Source organism: Bos indicus x Bos taurus, chromosome 4 (assembly GCF_003369695.1).
Source record: "Bos indicus x Bos taurus breed Angus x Brahman F1 hybrid chromosome 4, Bos_hybrid_MaternalHap_v2.0, whole genome shotgun sequence".
NCBI lineage: Eukaryota > Metazoa > Chordata > Mammalia > Artiodactyla > Bovidae > Bos > Bos indicus x Bos taurus.
Window position 1 is genome coordinate 100,522,070 of NC_040079.1, and position 19,254 is coordinate 100,541,323.

Below are 19,254 nucleotides of genomic sequence, written 5' to 3' on the forward strand. Positions count from 1 at the left end.
ATTATAACTAGGATGATCCATAATCATAGCTATTTTTTATGTCAATGAACATTTGATTTAGATCCCTTTCAAGTCTATATGGAGTAAAACAAAACTGACTCTGAAAATGTACACTATTACATTGGTTCACTTAAAAAAAGGAACACACACAATTAAGTATCAAGAGAATTGTGGGTTGGATTTTCTTCCTTTTTCATCACTTCTATGTAAAAATTCTATATAAGAATGATCAAAAGAATTGTATTTGAATATAAGATTACTTACATAAAATCTTACTAGCAGTTAGAACACCTACACAAAGATATTAACCAGTAGTGATAGACTCTTTTATTGAACGGTGGCCAATTATTTCTTTTATTCATTTTAACAGATGGAGAAAATGCAGGTTTGTGTCCCATGAGTTAAATCACCTCTAAAATAATACAAGCTTGCACAAAATGATGCATTCTACCAATATTAGAATAACACTTAATATCAATAAAGGCAAAGGCAAACTTTATTCCTTTTTACAACCCTTTTAGTGCAAATAACCTATATGAGCATTTTCTAAATAATTAGAAAATGTCTATTATAACATATTACACATATAATGACTAATATGGAGTTCTTGAACATATTTTTATTAATGCTACTATAGATTTCCATCACATGCAATAATGAATGAATGAGTGGTAGGAAACACAAAAATATCCTTTACACATTAAGTATATTAATTGGAAAAAACATTTGGATAATTATTGAAATCCAAATTCATTTTTAATTTCTCTTAAATAATGGAGTTAATTCAGCTTGCTACATCTGCAGCAGCCACGTTATAAGATTAAAAGTGAAAGGAAAAAAATAAAACATGAAACAAAAGAATTCACATGAAAATGCACAATAAGGTCAAGTTCCTCTTCACAGCACAAGAGAACGATGAGACATTTTCATACCTGAAACACGTCTGCTTCGTTCTTTAATAAACTGATCTCCATCTGCTCATGCCCTTGGAAATCTTTCAGCAGTACAACCCGCTGTGCTCAAGTCCCGTATAACTTTGTATTTCTCTGCTCATAATTAACTAATTATTCTCTAATCAATAGTGTAGATCTTGATTTTACAACATAAATTAGGTAAATGACAGAATGGCTGGGGGTCAATCTCATTTTATTTACAAAGCCCAGCATGAGCATCCAACTTCATTGTATCTTATGTACCTGAACAGCAATGAATCTTATTAGCAGACCTACAGAAAGTCTTAAGACTGAGTACTGGGAGAAAGAGGCCTACATGTTTATTAAATTAAAAAAAAAAAAAAAAAGTAGTATTTGCAAAGCATGTCCAGATCAGAAATATTTTAAATCACAATCCTTAGTGTTATGTAAACTGGCAAAGTGCTGACTCAGACAAGTAGGAAAAAATTTCTGCCTTCATATATCATGCAACTCTAAAGCTGAGTCTCTTAAACAAGTTTTAATTGTTGAAATGATTTCAGAAAACTTAAAGAAAAATTAATGATGTCAATATATCATTCTGCTGCAGAGTCCTTCTGAATTTCTTGAAAAGATTTTGGTGAAATATTAATAAAAATATTCCCATACTGAGAAACAAGTGAAACAGTGGTAAGTTTTGTCAAATAAAGAATATTAAGTATTTAAAAATAATGATCTCTTTAAGTGTATGGGAGAAGGCAATGGCACCCCACTCCAGTACTCTTGCCTGGAAAATCCCATGGAGAGAGGAGCCTGGTGGGCTACAGTCCATGGGGTCGCTAAGAGTCGGACACGACTGAGCGACTTCACTTTCACTTTTCACTTTCATGCATTGGAGGAGGAAATGGCAACCCACTCCAGTGTTCTTCCTGGAGAATCCCAGGGATGGGGGAGCCTGGTGGGCTGCAGTCCATGGGGTCGCTAAGAGTCGGACACAACTGAGTGACTTCACCTTCACTTTTAAGTGTATGATGTAAAAACAGGGAAATAGGATAGTGAGTGTGAATATTCTTATTATTTATCATCAATCTATTTTTACTATTAAAAACGTAAAATCAGATAAACAAACACATGAATAACGATATATAAATGATAAAAAAATTTCATTTACAAACTTAAAATGGATTAAGGTTAAGGCTAATCTCTGCTTTCATGTTAAACATAATCCTAATTTCAAATTTTAACAAAGTTACTATGGACAAAGGCTATGCGCCTTGATTCATTTCTGTGCCTAAAATACGGCTATCTCTGTAACAGGTATAAAATAAACACCTATTTAATTGAACTTATGTATAATAAAGAAGTTATACTGCATGTGTTGTAAATAGAATTACCACAATCCCTTTTACCTAGAAATAAATATTTTTGCAAATTTAAGGGCCTTTTAATGAGATTAAAGCCACATTCAATCAATCGATGTCAAGCACAACACCATGATTCTTTTAAAAAATATTATATACAAATGGTTGTCAAAGGATGTCCCTGGCCAGCAGCAGCAGCATCACTTGGGAACTTGTTAGAAAAGCAAAATTTCTGGCCTCATCCCAGAGCCACTTATTCAGGAACTGCAGGGAGAAGGAGGAGGGAGTAAAATGTAGAGGACTAAAAGAAGACTGGTGGTATGTGAGCAGTCTGCTTTTAAACAAATTCTTCCTGTGATTCTGATACACTACAAAGTTTCAGAACCACTGCTATATACTGTCATGTTATTCTTCTTGTATCTCCGAGTTATTTATTTTACCCCTTGATATTTCAGTGTTTTCTTTCCTTTCCCTATTATGTGACAATGAACCATCATTCACTTGTTTGGCTGTTTTCTCTTATATATGTCTGTAAAATATGAACAGTTTAGTGTATATCCCCGTAAGTATACACTAATATCTCCTTTGAATAACAACTGGACCAATTTCAGAAAAGGGTTAATTCTGTTCCCTGGAAATATAAGAGTGTCTAGGAGATTATTAGGAAAAAGTGTTTTATTTGTGATCTATGACCAAGATTCTTAGGGCTAGCACCAAATATGGAACAGGATATCTACCACAGAAGTATTAAAGTAAGACAGAGAATGAAGACAGTATGTTATTACAAACAGAAAAAGGTGGAAAGGATTTTGATTGACAGTGACATCAAAAGCATAAGACTTAATTATTTTTTCAAAATGAAAAGTCTAAAATAAAATGACCACTGGTAATTTCTCATCATGTATCAAAGGAGGATCAGGTCCCAATGAATTAGCCATTTCTTTTTTAAGGAAATGGAAATCTGCCATTTTTCTTAAATTCAGCAACAGTAATCATTACCAACTTTTTCTTAAGATTATACAGCAATAAACAGTGAGTCCTTCTCCTAAGGAAAAAAAAAGCCTACTGGTTTTGCTACAGGTTATTAATATTTTTCCTCCAATGTTACAAGGTCTTTCAATAAGTTGATGATCTCAGTTTATACATATTTTATATACATTCTACTTTTACTACAGATCCAATAAATTATGGTTCCTTAGTATAACTATAGATTACTAGCATATAGCAACTTTATATTGACACTTGCTTTTGATTATCTGTAACATTTCCTACTCTATTTCTAACGTTTAAACTATTTTCAATTGCCACTATACCTGAAAAGATGTCCCAAACCACATCTATAAATCAGGTAATTCCATGAGACGTGTTGACAATTTACATGTAAATATGCATTTCAATTTCAGCAAAGAGTCTCTTCTAAATCAGTTCAAGATGAAGTGATGAAATATTCAACATATTTCTGTCGTTGACTTAAAACAGGATCATTAAAGCTTGAAGATCAAATTTTAATTCTGCAAACCTTTGGAAAGATACAGATGTTGATGAAGATCTTTCATTTGGCAGGTTGTATAGTCAATAAGCTTTGTATCTCTCTCCTTATTTTGTAACCTCATATTTATGGTTGAGAAAAGTAAAATTAAACCAAACAGAGAAAGTTTGTATTAAGTCAATGAAGACTCGGTAAGTTTGGTTACTAAAAATATCTAGAGATCAACACAGATATATCTTATTTATTTAAAATCTGAAGTTGTAAAAACTGCATGCTAATAATACTAGTGCTTTCACACTAGAACTAATGAGTCAAAACTAGAATGGCATATTCTTTCACAAGTTTTCATTTTTGCTGAATTATTATAAGTAAAAGTAACATTTAATATAGTCTACAGTTGTTTCCCAATGTAGCGTTTCATATATGAATATGTGTATTAGCTGGATGAAACAGAACAGCAGACTAGTGGAATGCATTGTCTTTCTTATTTGTTACTTGATTTGTTCAACAACAATGAGTAGCACATTGCATGTAAGTCCGGCTTCCACAACTCTTTAGTAAGTCCAAACACTATATCATTTGCCAAAGAAGCAAGAGGGGAAGACATTACTTAATGGACAATTCTGACAAGACATTATCTAGTATTTTTCAACAATGTACATATCAAATGTTTCTGATTAAAAAAAAAGTTAAAGAAGGGAAAAAAAAAGAGAAAAAAAAAATCCATAGAGGCAAATTAACTGCCTTGTCAGTCCAAGTAACAAACCAATCAATTACATTCTATTCAAACCTGACAAGCAAAGGCAACTTTTTGCAGTGGTAAGCTTATGGGAAGGACAAGATAGCTGTTCTCCTTTACTTTATGTACTCTATTGAGAGGGTTATCCACATTTAAAAAATCACACTTATAAAAGAGGTTTCCAGGATTGCCTCCGAGGATGAGCTGTGGCAGAGTTGGGTCTCATGAAGGGTATCTACACAGTAAAGTGATAAGAAAAGAACATTAACATTTAAAGATCACAGCAGATCTGCACTATGTCTTATGAAACATACTAAAAATAACCATGGTAGATTCAAATAACACATGATCTGGTTCAAACAGACAGATGCCCTGAATCTAAATGCCATGATCTTGCAAAGGTTTTTACTAGTTAAACTGGAACTATTCTATCATTAGAAACACTGAGTAGCCTCTTGCATTACTCTTATTGCTTTTAGTTGTCAAAATAAACCTTACTAAACAAAAAGAGAAAGCATAAAAATGATGAGGGGCTTGCATTTATACAAGCAAATATGTAGTTCAATCAACAAATGTTTTAAAAATAGCAGTTTGCTATCTTCTCATCAAATATAGCAATTTAATAATGTTTGAGAAAGCATGCAACTATGCTAAAACCAAGTACACGTAATCAGTACAGTACAGGACTGGTTCTACTCAAGTAGAGAGTCTCAGGGAGGAAATTTTCAGATTCTTACTCCCTGGGCCTCCACTGCCTTCTTTTATTAAAGACTATATTGGAAATGCTTTGTTACAATTATGAAAAGTATATCCCTAACTAGCTATTTGAGTAGATCTGTGCAACAAGTGACACAATACATGTCATTGTAAAGACCTGGTCATTGATTATAAATACACTAATTTTGACCAAATTTTTGAAAGTCATTCATTTGAGTATTTATTTTCAAATGTATTTATTTTCAAAACTTTCATCAATGTTTCTTGTATTTATTTCCCTATCAATAAACTTTCTGAGTGATTTTAGATGCCTAGTATTTATTTTCAAAACTTTCATCAATGTTTCTTGTATTTATTTCCCTATCAATAAACTTTCTGAGTGATTTTAGATGCCTAGCAATTTGAGGTAACTTTTTTGATTGTGGTAAACAAAATTTTATCATTCTCTTCAGATATTTACATCTGTGTATGTGAGGTGAAATTGCCAACTAGTCACAAATCACAGAAAAAGTTCATTTCAATATTTATTAGAGAGATGTGTTTAATGCTTCTAAGTTCTACTGAGAAAAAGAAAGTGAAAAGTGGCACAATCACAGACAAAGTGCTACTGAAGAACTCCCATGCCAAACTGAATACTTCCAAAGCAAGGAAAAACAAAATTGTACAAGAAAAAAAGAATATAACATGAAACATAGTTTTCAGAGAAATATACTTATCAACATATGAGAAGTAAACAGAATGAACAGAAGTCCCTCACTGAATAACAAGGAAACAGACAGGAAGAGCTGAATTCCCTTGTTGAATAGTCACATGTGCTAACTTTTCTCAGCATTTCAGTCTGCAAGTGATGAGCTTTAAGCACATTCTAAACCTGTTATTCTGAGAAACGCTTTGTCAGCAGGTTAAGCACTACTAGATAAGCATAATGCAAGAGGAAGCAACCACATCATTTATCACAGAAGCACATTTAACTTGAACCTACATGTAAATACAATGGAGACTAGCAGACAACCCAAAGATGTATTTGTATTCGACACTGATAGGAATTTGAGTATAGAAACACTAGATACCATAAACATCTGCTTTAAATTCTAATTAAACTAGATTTAACTTTGAAAACACTAAAAAGCTATCACTAATATTCTTCCATTCTAAGACTTCACTTAATTTCCAGAATAAGCAATATGACTTATCCTGTGTGCTACCTTCCTAGGACAGAAGACTACTATATGGTCTTTTATATCAGAGGTTAAGCCTTGACTTTGTATTTATTCCATGTGCTTCTAATAAGTTTACTTACAAATTAATGTAGGAAAAAAGGGAATTAAATATTTTCAAAGGGCTTCCCTGAGGCAAGCTTCTTGTATAGTTGGAATTGCTGACCAAGAAGAAACATCTACTTTTGCCCCAATGAAGGCAAATACGCTAAAGAAGCATTTGTCTGGTCTGCAGGATGCCTAACGATTAGAGCATTCGCAACACATTCAAGACTGCCTAAACTCCAAACTGAATTCTACTACTTCCTGTTCTACCTATTGTGTGGTCTTGAACAAGTTAAAACTTCTCAGTTTCCTCAGTCATAAACTAGGGGGTAAAATGAATATCTGTCTAATTTGGAGTTGCCTTGAGGATTACATGAGATCAACTATGGAAAACACTAGCACACTGGCCCTTAATAAATACTCTATAAACTAATATAAAACTAAACACTCAGCAACTAACATGAACAATATTAGATTTATCAAACACTACAGTAGTATGTGTATTGGAAAGGAAGAAACTATATTCTAATAACAATTTATATAACACAGTTTCAATATATCTTTGGAATAGTTATCTAATCTCCAAAATGGAGATGTCCACACCTCATACGACTGCTGTTAAAAACTGAATGAGATAATACATTCAGAGAGCAGAGAAGAGGATCTGGGATACAGGAAGCATTATTTTAACACTAGCATTATTTTGATCTCTAGTTCATAAAGACTTTAAGGGTTCAATTATTAATAAAATGTTAAAATATGATTTTCTTATATTTTATTATCTAGACTTCAAAATCCATCAACTCCAACATTCATATCCTATCTACAAATTCTAATTCCAATTACTATGTCTATTCCATATGTCCAAAACTATACAAATCTATACAAACACCACAAATCAAAACCTTGTTACAGGAGAACAGATAAAACGGGATGTTTGATTTAAAAAAAGAAAAAGAAAAATCAGAAAACAATATTGTTGGTTTCTAACACTAGAAGTTAGATAATGTTTGTTTTATATGATTCTAATGATTGAAATTGTCTAGAAGAGATACCTTAGCTGACTTGGAGAAGGAAACTGCCAGTGATCAGAGCAGCCTCTAGAGGGAATGGGTGACTCACACACTTCTTTCCTGGCAGGGGCTCTTTGCCTGTTACTTAAGTAGTGATACTGAGCAGATGACTCAAGTGCCAAATTGACAGTGAGATCCTTTTCAGAACTGTATAGGATTTGTTTTGAAATTACTATGAGTTACAAAATCTGAGAAAACATGAGGCTGAGACCTTCATTTTATAGATGAGAAAATGACTATAATGGTAACGTAATTCAAGGTCATTCATCTAACCAGTAGCAGAGCTGTGGGTGTAATACCAGTCTTTCTAAATAACTGAGTAACCCCTTTGATGTATAAGTTAACAATATTAACACATTGCAATAAATAATGAGTATAAAATTACAAAAAATAAATTTTACTGAAAAATAAATGCGTGAAGTGAGAAATATTTCACTGCTATATATGATAAAAATTATAACATTTACTACTCTAAAATTGCATACTCCAGAAATACCACACTTCACTATGTAATTAATGGTTACCATGTTCAGGCTTCTGTTTTTTTTTTACAATTTACTAGTCTATAATGCATTTATTTTAGAAAGAAAATTTAAAAATTCAAACACAGATAACAAAAATATTTATAAATCATACTAAGTTATTTGAAGGTTTAATGGTTTAATATAGATTTGAAAAATCAATGAATGTCATCATTGAATACTAAATGTGTGAGGCAAGTTAGCCACTCCACATGTCTAATCAAATCATCAAATCAGCTTAGTTATAAAGGAAAAAAAATATATGAATAAACATTTTCTTTTCAACCCAAATTTTATCAGAATACTATTCTAATAAGAAAGATTCGGTGGCAGCTGGTCTACCTGCATTATCCAATTACATATATTTTGAACATTAAACATCCCTTTCCCAATTTTTACTAACAGAAGAGCATTCTTAAAAAAAAACTTTCAAGTATAGCTTCCTTCACAAGACTCAGTTTATCTTTGAATTTCCTCCTTAAAATCCAATCTCTTCGTGATGTATTATACAGCATCAGTTTGGTTCTAAAGACATTAACTTAAACCACTGTTTTTTATAAAGCTAGGTCTAAGGTACAAAGGCAATATCCTTAGTGTTAGGGATGACTAAGTAACTCCCAAGAACAGTAGTATAAAGCATTCAATTTTAAATTTTAGACCCTTTTACCCTAAATGATTCAGCAAATATTCAAGACAACCTTGGAGTGGTGCTATTCGGAAAACAAAGAACAGCTGGGTTCAGGAGAAAATGAAGAAGCAGGAGAACATGTGGCCTGCTCAGACAGGGAGGATTCTGGTGGACTTCCTTTAGTGACTGGAGTTCAGGTTTAGGTCATTTAATTAGGCAAGGAATAAACCAGAAACTTGGAGGAATCAACATATATTAGAGCTAAAGAATGCAGTTATACCAGTTTTACTAGCAATAAAAAAAAGTGGACAGCCAAGGCAAACAGATTGGAATCCAAGGAGGCCTCACTGGAACTGAGAAACACGGCCAGGGAAAAAGAGGAAACAATGAAGAAGCTCAAGTGTACAGAATAACATAGTAGAGAACAGTGTAGACATCATAAGTCAGCCAAAAAAATGGGAAAGGAAAGAAAAGGGAGAGTTTGGTTTAATACACCCCTTTCTTCCTTGCCTCCTCATTTTTGGCTAATTATCTGCTGTAAACACTGGTGTGGAGTTATGTCCCCTGCATGTACTGAATCCTTTCCATTTATTTGTCCATCAGTCTAAGTTCGAGGCCCCCAAACTGGTCATTCATCACACAGGCCACCACAATATCAACCTCATAAAAGTACTATTCTCCCTGTTATCTCTGACCTTCAGTGAATCCCCATTGTGTGTACTTAAGTGCTTAGTCGCCTCAGTAGTGTCTGACTCTTTTGGACCCCATGGGGTGCTCCCCACCAGGCTCCTCTGTCCATGGGATTCTCCAGCAAGAATACTGGAGTGAGTTGCCATGCCCTCCTCCAGGGGATCTTCCCAACCCAGGGACCAAACCCACATCTCTTACGTCTCTTGCATGGGCAGGCAGCTTCTTTACCCTACTCTCCAAGTCTTTAGCATGAATCCAGGCCCCAATCTACCTTCAATCTACATCACAAATGACTCAAAGGATCCCACTTTATGTCTTTCAGTTCAGTTCAGTTGCATCTGACTCTTTGCGACCCATGGACTGTGGCATGCCAGGCCTCGCTGTCCATCACCAACTCCCTGAGTTTACTCAAACTCATGTCCATCGAGTAGGTGATGCCATCCAACCATCTCATCCTCTGTCATCCCCTTCTCCTCCCACCTCCAATCTTTACCAGCATCACAGTCTTTTCAAATGAGTCTGTTCTTCATATCAGGTGGCCAAAGTATTGGAGTTTCAGCTTCAACATGAGTCCTTCCAATGAACACTCAGGACTGATTTCCTTCAGGATGGACTAGGTGGATCTCCTTGGACTCTCAAGAGTCTTCTCCAACACCACAGTTCAAAATCATCAATCCTTCGGTGCTCAGCTTTCATGCACTGGAGAAGGAAATGGCAACCCACTCCAGTGTTCTTGCCTGGAGAATCCCAGGGATGGGGGAGCCTGGTGGGCTGCCATCTATGGGGTCACACAGCGTCGGACACGACTGCAGCGACTTAGCAGTAGCTTTCTTTAGAGTCCAACTCTCACATCCATACATGACTACTGGAAAAAACTACAGCTTTGGCTAGATGGACCTTTGTTGGCAAAGATCTTTTTAATATGCTGTCTAGGTTGGTCATGGCAACCCACTCCAGTACTCATGCCTGGAAAATTCCATGGATGGAGAAGCCTGGTGGGCTACAGTCCATGGGGTCGCAAAGAGTCAGACATGACTGAGTGACTTCATTTTCACTAGGTTGGTCGTAACTTTCTTCCAAGGAGTAAGCGTCTTTTAATTTCATGGCTGCAATCACCATCTGCAGTGATTTTGGAGCCCCTCAAAATAAAGTCTGCCACTGTTTCTACTGTTTCCCCATCTATTTGCCATGAAGTGCTAGGACCAGATGCCATGATCTTAGTTTTCTGAACGTTGAGTTTTATGCCAACTTTTTCACTCTCCTCTTTCACTTTCATCAAGAGGCTCTTTGGTTCTTCTTTGCTTTCTGCCATAAGTGTGGTGTCATCTGTGTATCTGCAGTTATTGATATTTCTCCTGCCAATCTTGATTCCAACTTGTGCTTCATCCAGTCCAGCATTTCTCATGATGTGCTCTATGTCTTTAATCATATTCATTCTCTTCAAGGATCTGGTACCTCTTATCACAATCTTCTGAAACCTACTCATACTTCAAGATCCAAGTCAAATGTCACCTTCATTTATATGGAAATTTCTCCCTCATCCTTTTACAAACATCCCCATTCCCATATAAAGTCTTATGCCTTTATATATCTTCCAAATGACAATTTGATGAATAAATAAATGGATTTTAATTTCCTTAATATTAAATAGTTTAGAAAATGAATTTGATGAGACTAAACATAAGAATCTTATTATTAAAAGAACTGGAGGGAAATAGATCCCATAATTTCTTTACAAATGAAAGCTTCAAAAGCACAAATCAAAAAATTTTTTTGGTCAGAGTGCTTAATATACTCACTATAAGAAACTCAACTTTCCTTTTTAAATGATCTACATTTAAAGGCCACGTCACAACAAGGCAATTTTTAAAATTCTTTAATTATTGACTCAAATGAGTAACTGACAAACGAAATGGGTCTGGAAGATTTCAGTCACTTAAAAAGCAAGTTACTGACATGTAATTTCTCTTGGATGTGACTGAATCCCATTGATTTAGTCTTTCCTAGGCCTATTTTTCTTGTGTAGCAGGGCCTGTGTCCATCTGATTTACTAAGCATCTACGGAAACGACCTAACAAGTTTTATTCAAGCAGAATTCTTCCTCCACTTGCTATTATCTGGAGAGAACACACTTAAAAAGTTACTTTCATGTAGTTCAGTCTATCAATTCTCACAGTATTCAACTGGCTAGATCACACTTAGGACACTTAAGATCATGGGCTTCATGTATTATCTATGTACTGAAAAATGACACACACACACACACACATACACACACAGAATGCATGAACAATTTTATACTAAAGTTAAGTCATAATCACTTTTTTAATAGTATAGTTAGAAGGTAATAATTACCTTCACTTTTCTCAAACTTGCCAAAGTATTTTAGGAAAACAGACAAACATTAAGTACCTCATTAAAAATTGTTTGTGGAGTTCTTATATTCAACTTTTAAAGAAACCATGGAATATTCAGATAAGGGTCAAAGGAAAGTCATAAGGAATTATATAACTGATACAGTATATCTGAGAGAAAGGCTGAGGAAACGAGTTATTCACTTTTTTTTTTTCCTAAAATTTTCACTTTAATTCACCAAAGAATTAAAATAACAGTATAATAAAACAAACTTTGATTAAATAACAACATGCCCTTGCCTAACATAAATTAAATATCAAAACAAGCAATTTGGGCAAATGCAAGTAGGTACTGAACCCAGTGGTTCAATCTTAGGTAAAGAATTCCCCTGACAAGCAGGAGATGCAGGTTTGATCCCTGAGTTGGGAAGAGACCCTGGAGAAGGAAATGGCAACCCACTCCAATATTCTTGCTAAGAAATCCCACTGTTTTTAGAAACAGGTAATAAACTCTGGAATTGACAGTTTAATTTTCAGATAATTATAATACATGTAAGGGAACAAAGAGCACAAGAAATTTTTCTCTGTCTCTTTAATATGCTGGGCTTTAAAGGAAAAAAATCCAATTTAACAGTAAACGAATCTTTTGAACACTTATTGTGTTCTAGTTTCTAACTCTGCTGCTGCTGCTGCTAAGTCACTTCAGTCGTGTCAGACTCTGTGCAACCCCATAGACAGCAGCCTACCAGGCTTCCCCGTCCCTGGGATTCTCCAGGCAAGAACACTGGAGTGGGTTGCCATTTCCTTCTCCAATGCATGAAAGTGAAAAGTGAAAGTGAAGTCGCTCAGTCGTGTCCGACTGTAGCGACCCCATGGACTGCAGCCCACTAGGCTCCTCCATCCATGGGGTTTTCCAGGCAAGAGTACTGGAGTGGGGTGCCACTGCCTTCTCCGTTCTAACTCTAGATCTACTAACTAATAAAGTTAATGTATACCGAAATTGTAATTGATAAAAATAAAAACTCAAGAAGAAAACAATCTAATTGCAAATCAAACTCTCTGGTTTTTTGTTTGGTTTTTTTTTGGCCAAGCTGCATGGCTTGCAGGATTTTAGTTTCCTGACCAAGGATTAAACCTGGGCCAAAGCCAGGAAAGCACCAAGTGCTAATCACTGGACTGCCAGGGAATTTCCCAAACTTTAATTCTAAGAGTACTACAGGGTAAGCAATGAGGTGTAAAGGAAGCAATGTTATGCATATTTCATGCACATATGTGCTTATATTTATTTATATAGAAAGTTATTACTTACCAGTTAAAAAAAAAAAGAGGTTTAATTAGACTTAAAAGTTTGCCCACTGATAACATGTCTATCTGATATTAATAAATCACACATAGTTACCAAAAATTGTTTTCAGGGATTTCTATGATGGCTAAACAAACATCAGAACAAGAAGATCTAAGAAGTTTTCAAAGTGAGCAATTTTATATATGGGACATAACACTTCTTTTATAATGGGTGCCGAATTTAAAAAGATGTGACTGCGAAGATTAAAGCTCAAGAAATGTATGAAGAATTAAACTTTTTGTACCATTTACATTCAAGTGACCAGACTAAATCAATAAAATGTCATAAAATAAAGTAGCTATTGTCACAAAAGGGAAATATGGAAACTCAACGATGTACAGTGACACAACAATGCAAAAGATTTATTTCCAGTAAGTACTTAAACAATGAAAAGATCTGTGCAGTTAATCCAGATGGAGTTATATTCTCCAAAATTAAAATGAACCTAAAATGATCAACAGTCCAGATACTAGAATAAAAGTGTTAAAAAGTATAAACATTTTATTAAAACTAATATTATTTGTAGGGCATGTAAAAACACAACTGTGCACTATCATAGTGTCTTTATAAAGAGTAGGATTATTATAAGAAGTTAATAACAGAACCTGTAGAAACAGTGTGATAATGAACACTGAAGAAGTCTGGGTCCTAAGCCTAACTCACACTAACCAAATGATCTTTTAAAAGCTGTCTGTCCAAATAATCACAAAAAGATTACAGTATGCCAAGTTTTATTCTGGCACTTGAGATAAAAGTATAACTCTTTCATTAAATTCACAGTCTGATGGAGGGTCAAGACTCTATACAGGAGAGATTTAATACAAAGTAACAAGCATTATTAGCATGTAGGCCTGCAATAAACGGTCAATAAAACATATAGGCAGACAGACTATCTTTGCTTGATTAGTAGGAGAGAGCAGGCTAAGGAAAGGATTAACAAGAGAAAACACTAACAAGATTAAAGCAAGTGTTACAAGGTAGTAGGAATTTATCAGGGAGAGAATATGTGGAATAAAATTTGAAGAAGTACAGCGGAGATTTTTAAAAGAGTATATCAGAAAAATGTTTTGCTGGCATTTGGCTATACTAATCAGAAATTAAGTGGAGAGTCTGGCTAGAATTAAAAATTTGGGAGTATTCTGAATTAAAAGAAAGAAGACATCAAAGATGAGATCACCAAGGACTGTGTAGAATGGAAAAAAAAAAAAAGAAACTTGGACAGAGGTTTAGGAAGAGCAACAAGTGCAAAGGTAGAGATGTCCACAAAAGGACTATCTAGAGAGACGGACATGAACTTGGGCAAACTGCAGGAGATGGTGAGTGACAGGGAGGCCTGGCGTGCTGCAGTCCATGGGGCTGCAAAGAGTCAGACATAACTCAGCGACTGAACAACAGCAACAATCCAGAGAGATAGAATATCTAAGAGAATGCCATGAATTGAAAGCTAAAGGGAAGGAATCAACTGAGAAATTGAAGATAATTACAGAAGAGTAGGAAATAATCAGAGTCATGACGATTGGGATCCAGGGGGCACTGGTAGACATGATAGTTTCAGAAGGAAAAGGGAACACCTCTTCTACTAAACTGTTATGAAAAGAGAGCAAAGGGTGGTGGAAGACAGAAGCCTATGGATGTAAGTAAGTTATAGCTTCCGTGTCAGAAAGTTTAGGGACTTTTGTCTGATGGTTTCTGTTTTGTATGTGAAGCAGGAGACAAGGTCATTTGATAAATATGAAGGAAGAGAAAAGATGATGAGATAAGGAGCATGAGAATAATGGACACAGGCGCTCTCAGAACTGAAAGTTCAAGCTGACCAGGAAAATATGGAAGGACTGCCAGATAACACTGAGGACCTGATTTATAATAATCAGGTATGTTAAAAAAATATACATATGAACCAATTAGTGAATTATTTATATCCTAGTAGACATATACTTTCACTCTGTTTATAATTTTGTTTCTTAACTAACTAAAGTTAAAATGTGCACAAAAAACTTACTTGAGCCACTTTTAGTATCTTCTTTGAGGAAGAATTTTTATATTTATTATATTTCACTTAAATATGTTTTCCCTAGAATTAGCAGTTTCTCAGTAAAAGTTTGCACAAGATTTTTATTGGCTTAGGCCAACTAATCATAGTCATGTTTTTTTTTAATATTTAATTAGCCTTTTGTGTGTGTAGTCAATTAGGACTGTATTTTAAAGTGTAAGTAACTTAAAATTTTGTAAAAATTTTTTAATGTTTTACTCACAATCCTACCATACTAAAAAAAAATAGCATGCTTATTTCTTGCTCCCTTCCAATCTCTAGGTATCTGTTATGTAACAACTGAGGAGCATATACTTATATTCTAAAATACTTTTCTTCATTCCCATGTAATTATCTTGTAATCTACAAAAGATACATATTTTTTGTTCTACTAATTTGCTATACTTATCATTTCCCTCCCATACCATGTTTAAGCTGCTTTTATTCTGGGATTTGTATATTTTGAGGATGGATAATTTTACTACTATTACTATGGCTATAAATATTCTTTAAATACTTTTCTTTGAATATTTCCTTGTGATAAAATCCAAAGAGGAAGGTTATCATAAAACAAAGAGCACATATAAAGTTAGCACAACTGAAATAGGACAAAATTAAATTTTTCCTCACCTCAAAACAAAAAATGTAGAATTACATATAAAATATACAATATTTACAAATCAGACACTTTCAAATGTCTGAAAATAACAAATATTGTTATTCTTATTAATTGTCAGTGTTTGAATCACTTGACAATTTGTAAAACAGTTAAGTTAGAAAATAGACTATTGTGTGTATTCATTTGTGTGTGTGTGTAACCAATACAAATTCCTTTCTAAAGTTAATAACAATGATAATTTTACAAAGTTAAATGTTAATACTGAAGGAAACAAGCAGTATTCTACCAGAAGTTAAAACTTAAAGAATTATGTTCTACAAACAGTAATTACCCTGAATGACTTTAAAGATGTATATTTTATTTTTTTACTTTTGCTTTTGTTTCCATTCAACTTCCAGAAATCATCATAATTTTCCTAAATTATTTATAGTTGCTTTTTTCTTACCCAACACAGAAAAGAGTGCTAGAGCTAGTCTTATAAACGTAACTATGCACATCACACAGGCACACACAGACAAATGAAGATATTAACAGGAATGAAATAATCTAGAGATTAATTACCAAGTGAGGAGAGTAAAAAGGGCCAGAGAGGTAGCTCATAGGCATAATCCAAGTCAGCAAGAGCCACTGAAAGGATTAACTGCACGGGGAAAGACGCCTGGGACGCCAGTCACTGGAGCGAAACAAAGAACTATGTACTATACCCAAGTACCGATACAGAAACAGCAAACAAAACCAAAAAAAAATAAAAAGGAAAGAAAGAACCAGTGTCTTTTATTGCCATGGAATTACCCCAGGAAGCCAAATTAGAAATTCTCAAACTGTTACTAATTTTCTTTCAGATTAAAATGGAAAGAAAATCCAGACTGTTACAAATTACAAAATAAAGTACAGTTTTATTTCCTCTACTCTGACTAAAATTGTATTATGACCTAATCTGATTTAACTTAACTGACTCTGTATTGCCCAAGCAGTTAAAATTAGCAAAAATTAACAGTACACATATTTTCAGATTAAAGAAAATTCAGATGTCAATGAAGTAGGAACTATCCTTAGAAACACCAGAGGAATGTGAGGGTAGTAAAACTCATTTAAGAATTTAAAAGTATCTTAACTCATAGAACAATACAGCCATGAAGGAAAAAATGAATGGAATTACTATAAGTTACATTAAAGTATGACGAAAACTACCATCCCAATCTAAATAAGGTTTGAACATTTTGTATATAAAAATGACATTAACTAAGCCAAGTTCCCAGTAATATCTGATGAATATTACTCTTAAAATATTAAATATGAATGACTTTAATTAAAATCTATAGATTCTCTATTCTCTTCATCTATGTAAAGGGCATACTATGTGATAAGCATGGAGGGAGCCTGGGACTGGAATAATTAAAATTAACTTAAATATCAATATATGGTACTGGGAGATGGGAGGGAGGTTCAAGAGGGGTGGATATAAGTACACTTACAGCTGATTCATGTTGATGTATAGCAGAAACAAACACAATAATATAAAATAATTATCTTCCAGTTAAAATTAAATGAATTTTAAAATGATACAATTATTGAGGTTTTTTAATGTGCATAAGCCTTTTTCTGGAATTTTTATTCCTTTCTGTTGGTTGTTTTGTCTAGCCCTACACTAATAAAATAAAACCAACACAACATTGTAAAGCAATTATCTCCCAATTAAAAATTAAAAAATATTTTTTAAAGATATGGTACTTACACACTAAGAATCATGAATTGACCAAGACATACAGACTAAATATAAATGATTGAGAAGTCCTCATTCCAGAGAAAAACAGGAGATCATTTTAGATAAGAGCAAGTTAAAGTTGGGGCTTCCCTGGTGGCTCAGATGGTAAAGAATCTGCCTGCAATGTGGAAGACCTAGGTTTGATCCCTAGGTTGGGAAGATCCCTTGGAGAACGAAATGGCAATCCACTCCAATATTCTTGCCTGGAGAATCCCATGGACAGAGGAGCCTGGAAGGCTACAATCCATGAGGTCACAAAGAGTTGGACACGACTGAATGACTAATGTAACATAAATTAAAGGTGAAGCAAGATGGCATGAAACTAAGTGAAAGTTTTAGGAAGGAGAACTAGGTTATTCCAAACTGTGAATAACTGAAATGAAGACTAAAAAGACCGAGGTCAGGTGTAGAAGACCTTAGACCATGTTTTAGACTCTGGATTTACCTTGTAACAAACAAGAAGCTTCTGGACAAATTTAAGTACAACGTGAACAAATTCTTTAGACAACTAGATGGAGACTGGAGACATTCAAACTATTGATGGTGCTGGTTACTATAACAGACTAAGAGGGAGTTAATGAAGGCATATAACCTCTATTTCTATTAATTTAATCCTCACAGCAATTCTATGAGGTAGAAACAATTACTATTCTCAGTTTATAAATGAAGAAACTAAGGCACAGAGATCACTGCAGATGGTGACTGCAGCCATGGAATTAAAAGATGTCTGTGCCTTGGAAGAAAAGCTATGACCAACCTAGATAGCATATTAAAAAGCAGAGACATTACTTTGCCAACAAAGGTCGTCTAGTCAAGGCTATGGTTTTTCCAGTAGTCATGTATGGATGTGAGAGCTGGACTGTGAAGAAGGCTGAGCGCCGAAGAATTGATACTTTTGAACTGTGGTGTTGGAGAAGACTCTTGAGAGTCCCTTGGACAGAAAGGAGATCCAACCAGTCCATCCTAAAGGAAATCAGTCCTGAATATTCATTGGAAGGATTGAAGCTCCAAAACTTTGGCCACCTGATGCAAAAAACTGACTCATTAGAAAAGACTGATGCTGGGAAAGATTGAAGGCAGGAGAAGGGGATGACAGAGGACGAGATGGTTGGATGGCATCACTGACTCGATGGACATAAGTTTGAGCAAACTCTCGGAGATGGTGGAGGACACGGAAGTCTGGTGTGCTGCAGTCCATGGGGTTGCAAAGAGTTGGACACAACTGAGGGACTGAAATGAACTGAAGGCACAGAGATTATATAACTTACTCAGAGTCAAAACTAATAACTGTTGGCGGAGAATTTGAACCCAAATAATTTGGGCCCCAGACATAAGCATTTTAACCACTGTTCTGCCACTGATAGGAACTAGAGTAAAACACTGAAATAGGAAAAACAAAAGCTTTAAGAAGGAATGTTCGTCACCAATGTTATTAAATGCTGAAACAAGAACAAAAATGAAGAGTACTTAGAAAATTAAAATGTCTTTGAATTTAGCAATTCAGAATTTATCAGTGACTTCTTCAATTAAAACTATAATTTTGCCTTTGTAATCAACCACCAAACACAAATTCAATTTCCTCAAGGTCCAATCACCAAACACTATTAATAAGGTCCAAAACATTATATAAAAAGTTACAAAATTGAAAAGAAGCTTTAAGGAGCTTGAAAATATGCATTCTCAATATTTAAAAAGTTACAAAATAGTCTCTGAAAACAAATTGTTTTTAAATCAAAAGAATTTGACATATA

The 19,254-nt window shown here is 34.4% G+C and overlaps 1 protein-coding gene across 12 annotated transcripts in view; it reads right to left on the reverse strand.

Moving 5' to 3' along the window:
- The window catches only part of PHF14 (PHD finger protein 14), a 239,355-nt gene that overhangs the window by 103,214 nt on the left and 116,887 nt on the right, over positions 1-19,254 (reverse strand). For 3 of the 12 annotated variants that reach the window (XR_003510852.1, XR_003510850.1, XR_003510851.1), the window contains exon 17: positions 3,586-3,791. The exons of 8 other annotated variants lie outside the window; for them this stretch is intronic. Coding sequence is in view for 1 of the 4 variants with exons in the window: in XM_027540056.1 (XP_027395857.1) it covers positions 4,723-4,735 (13 nt within the window). In the remaining 3 variants the exon portion in view is untranslated. One more of the 12 variants, XM_027540056.1, reaches the window with a different exon arrangement.